This window comes from Geospiza fortis, unplaced genomic scaffold, assembly GCF_000277835.1.
Source record: "Geospiza fortis unplaced genomic scaffold, GeoFor_1.0 scaffold23, whole genome shotgun sequence".
Classification (NCBI taxonomy): Eukaryota; Metazoa; Chordata; class Aves; order Passeriformes; family Thraupidae; genus Geospiza; species Geospiza fortis.
This window is the reverse complement of record NW_005054303.1, coordinates 16,088,754-16,092,511: the sequence shown is the minus strand read 5'-3', so window position 1 is coordinate 16,092,511 and position 3,758 is coordinate 16,088,754. Positions and strand designations below refer to the sequence as shown.

Below are 3,758 nucleotides of genomic sequence, written 5' to 3'. Positions count from 1 at the left end.
TGATGGGCAGCAGGAGCCGGAGCGCGCACGGGCACTGCGGGCACCCCGCCTGCCGCGATGCCCTGCACGGCCCCGCCTGTGCCCAGCGGGGACTGAGCCCCAGGAGGGTTCTGAGCGCCGGCAGAGGCAAAAACAAGCTGCCCTGGGAGAACGAGCCGGCTGCGGACAGGGAAGGTGGCTCGGGGGTGAGGATGCCCGTCGCGAAGGGCGTGGAGCAGGTATGGAACTCCCCGGGGGCCTTTATGCTTAAGGCGTTTCCAAAGGGAGGATGAAGGGTTGTCAGAGGCTTGTTTGGGAGGTATGGCTACTGTTTCATGTTTCATGGATCTCTTCACTCAGATAGCTCTGGGAACGTAAATTTGGGAATTCCTTATGTCAGATTCAACCAGACTACTTACAAAGAAATAGATGAATCTTTTTTTGAGACCTGAGGCACTCCTTAGGTCTGACAGCAGTGACATGACTCTGACATGTCAACAATGACAGGTGAACCGCTGGGAATGAGCACAAAAGTGGGGCAAACAGCTTTTATTTGTATGTTTGTGTTTGAAGGCATGGGGCTGACTGCAGACAGTTTCCTCTTTGGGAGAAAACAGAGCAACTCCTTCAGCTCAGGCTCTGAAGGCAGAGCTGCGGGATGGGGCTGAGCCAGGGCTCTTTGGGATAAACCTGGTGGCTGCCAAGTGCCTGTGTGGCTCTTGCTCCTTGGGCTGATCCAAGCAGGAAAAACGTAGGTCAGGCTGGAATAAGGATTCTGGCTGAGTTTGGCTGTAATCACCCCCTGACCACGTCGGCAGCTGGAAGGGGGAGGAACCTCTGGAAAATTGTCCAGGTTCTTTTTCCTTTGCCAGTGGTTCTGTGACGTGTTTTGGATCCCACACATGGGGATGTATCTCTGTGTGGTGGTTTTTCCATTGTGTTTGGGGGTTTTCTTTAAGTGGACACGTTTGATTGATCAGAACTTGTTGTCCTGTGAGGGAGCTGAAGCAAACAGAGCTCCTGAGGAAATGCGAGGCTGTGCAGAGCAGATTGCTCAGTGCCACATTGACCTACTCAGATTTTCATTCTCAGTTGCTTGGTAACTTGTTGCTGGGCTGGATGAGGTCATGGACAGTGAGTGCTCCTCTGCAGCCTGGCTGTGGGGCAGGCCCTTAACCAGTAAACTCAGCTCATGTTTCTGTACTGTCAGACCTTGAAGTTCATGCCTAGACTTGAACGCTCATCTCTTCCCTTGGTGCCTGTGTTTCCTCTCCTGAGGCTCTAAAAGGCACCTGTGTCTTCCTGAGCTGCTGAATCAGTTCCCTTGGGATATCTGCAAACTGGGTTGAGACAACAAGATGTGTAGGAAACACCTCTGGAGCAAGAAGGGTTTTCTTTCTGGAACAGTTTTTCAGTATTAACTAATACAGCTTATAAAAAAAACCAACAAAAACCAGTGCCAGTGTTCTCCTGGGAGGTTGGGCCAAGCCCTCCTGGTTTTCTGCAGCTGTGAACAAAAAGCAAGTTAATACAGGCACCAACACCTGGCTGGGGCTTGGAAAGGAGGAGCATGGCCTGCCTGGGACAGCCCCTCTGTGAGGAAGTCAGGGAAGGGCTCTGGGAATGGTCCTTTTCTGAGAGGAATGAGCCCTTTGTACATGTGGTTGTGTTTAACGTGGGAGGAGTTTCCAGCCCTGCAGAGGGAGAGAAAGCAAGGAGCTTACGGGTTCTGTGTGGTTGGGTGTAAAGTGCCTTTGGAGGTGGGGTGAATGATCAATTCCTGGACTGGTTTGGGTTGGAAGGACCTCAAATCCCACCCAGTGCCACCCCTGCCATGGCAGGGACACCTCCCACTGTCCCAGGGTGCCCCAATGTCCAGCCTGGCCTTGGGCACTGCCAGGGATCCAGGGGCAGCCACAGCTGCTCTGGCAATTCCAGCCCAGCCAGGAATTCCCAATTCCCAATCTCCCATCCATCCCTGCCCTCGGGCAGTGGAAACCTGATTGGGCACAGGATGAGTTGGAGTCGTGCTGGCCAGACCCCAGTTACTGTAAAGGAAACTTAAAACACCGGGGCAGTATTTACCTGGCTGCTGTAGTAGACACCTTTGCTGCTCCTTCTTCACATCCTGATCTTTTGTCTCATCACATCTGACTGAAGCTCTCTGGGGCAGGGACGCTGTCCAGTGATGCTGGTGACCTGAGGGAGCAGCTGGGCTGGGCCAGGGGAGCTTTGGGATGGATTTCAGGGAGAGGTTCTTCCCCAGAGGGTGCTGGCACTGCCCAGGCTGCCCAGGGAATGGGCACGGCCCCGAGGCTGCCAGAGCTCCAGGGGGGTTTGGGAAGCACTGCCAGGGATGGACAGGGTGGGGTTGTTGGGGGTCTGGGCAGGGATGGGGCTGGGATGATCCCTGTGGGTCCCTCCCAGCTCAGGACATTCCATGGATCTGTCTTGGATGCAGGAAGGTGAATTGTCTTTTCAGTCTGGGAATGTAAACCTGGCTGGTGTTCCCTGGGCTGAGGACATTCCAGGAGCTGTGTCCAGCTCCTGTCCCTGGGCCCTCCAGCAATCAGGACCTGTCTGGGGAGTTAGCCCTGCATCTGCCCTTAGCTCCCTCAGTAAGGAAAATGCATTTATCATGCATAAATCTCAGGGAGTCAGCTGGTTTCTGGACATGTCAAATATTAATTGTTAATTCAGACATTCCTTTGAAATGAATTTGCTTAAAAATTAACTTTTGGAGTCATTCTGTGGCTGAAAGGATGCATGGAAGTAGCTTAATGTTTAAAGCTGTTTCCCTGCCAGTATTTTTAGGGTCATGTTACAGTGTGATTGTCCAAGGCTGTGTCTAGACTTTCCTGATCAGATAAGGTGTGAGTAGAACATGTGTAAGTTAATGTGTACTAAAAATAAAGGGTAGATAAGGCACATGGACTCAGGGCTTTGTCTGGCAGCCTCTGCAGAGCTGTGGGCTCTCCATCCCTGGAGGTGCTCAGGTGTTCAAGGGCAGGTGGGAATATGGAATATTGTAGGGTGAGAGTTTCCCCTGGCACACACAGACCCTGCAGGCCCTTCCCTGCTGCTGAAGGTACCTTTGGGTGCCCAGAGGGTCCTTTTGGGGGAAACAAGGGCATTTGAACATTTCACTGGACATTGAAGGCCTTCCACAAAGTTCCTGTGAACTGTGGGATCTCCCCTCACTCTGTGTGGAAATCTTCTCATTTCCATATTGATCTGATCACTGGAGAAACTGATAGCTGGGCTTTGTGGAGAGTTCAAATGACCTGGGAAATCCCAATTATGGAACAAAACCTCTTCGTTTTCAAGGGTCAGAGGGACACAGAGGGTGAGCAGAGTGTGGGATAAGGGGGTCCCTTCCTTGGGTGTCCCTCTGGGATCTGAGCCCTGCTGTTTCTGGAGCTGGGAGAGGGTTTTGGGGAGATGTTGCTCTGTCTTTGTGTGGTGTTGGTCTCTTTGTGGGAGAACGTTCTGATGCTGCTGGTGTTGGGTTAGGAGCACCTTTGGTGTCTCCCAGTGGCACAGCCCCACAGGGACGGGATGCAGGGAGGGAATGTTTGCTGTGATTCCAGCTTGGACACTGGGGCTTGGAGCAGCCTGGGGCAGTGGATGGGATGGGATGGGATCCGTGGGATGGGATGGGATCTGTGGGATGGGATGGGATGGGATGGGATGGGATCCGTTGGACGGGATGGGATCCGTTGGACGGGATGGGATCCATGGGATGGGATGGGATCCATGGGATGGGATGGGATCCATGG

At 53.1% G+C, this 3,758-nt stretch overlaps 1 protein-coding gene across 1 annotated transcript in view; it reads left to right on the top strand.

Moving 5' to 3' along the window:
- Nucleotides 1-2: 2 nt before the first annotated feature.
- Nucleotides 3-3,758, top strand: part of TOGARAM1 (TOG array regulator of axonemal microtubules 1) — a 31,588-nt gene continuing 27,832 nt past the window's right edge. Inside the window, 1 exon segment of the mRNA XM_031066221.1 lies at nucleotides 3-218. Within this exon segment, the coding sequence (XP_030922081.1) occupies nucleotides 3-218 (216 nt within the window).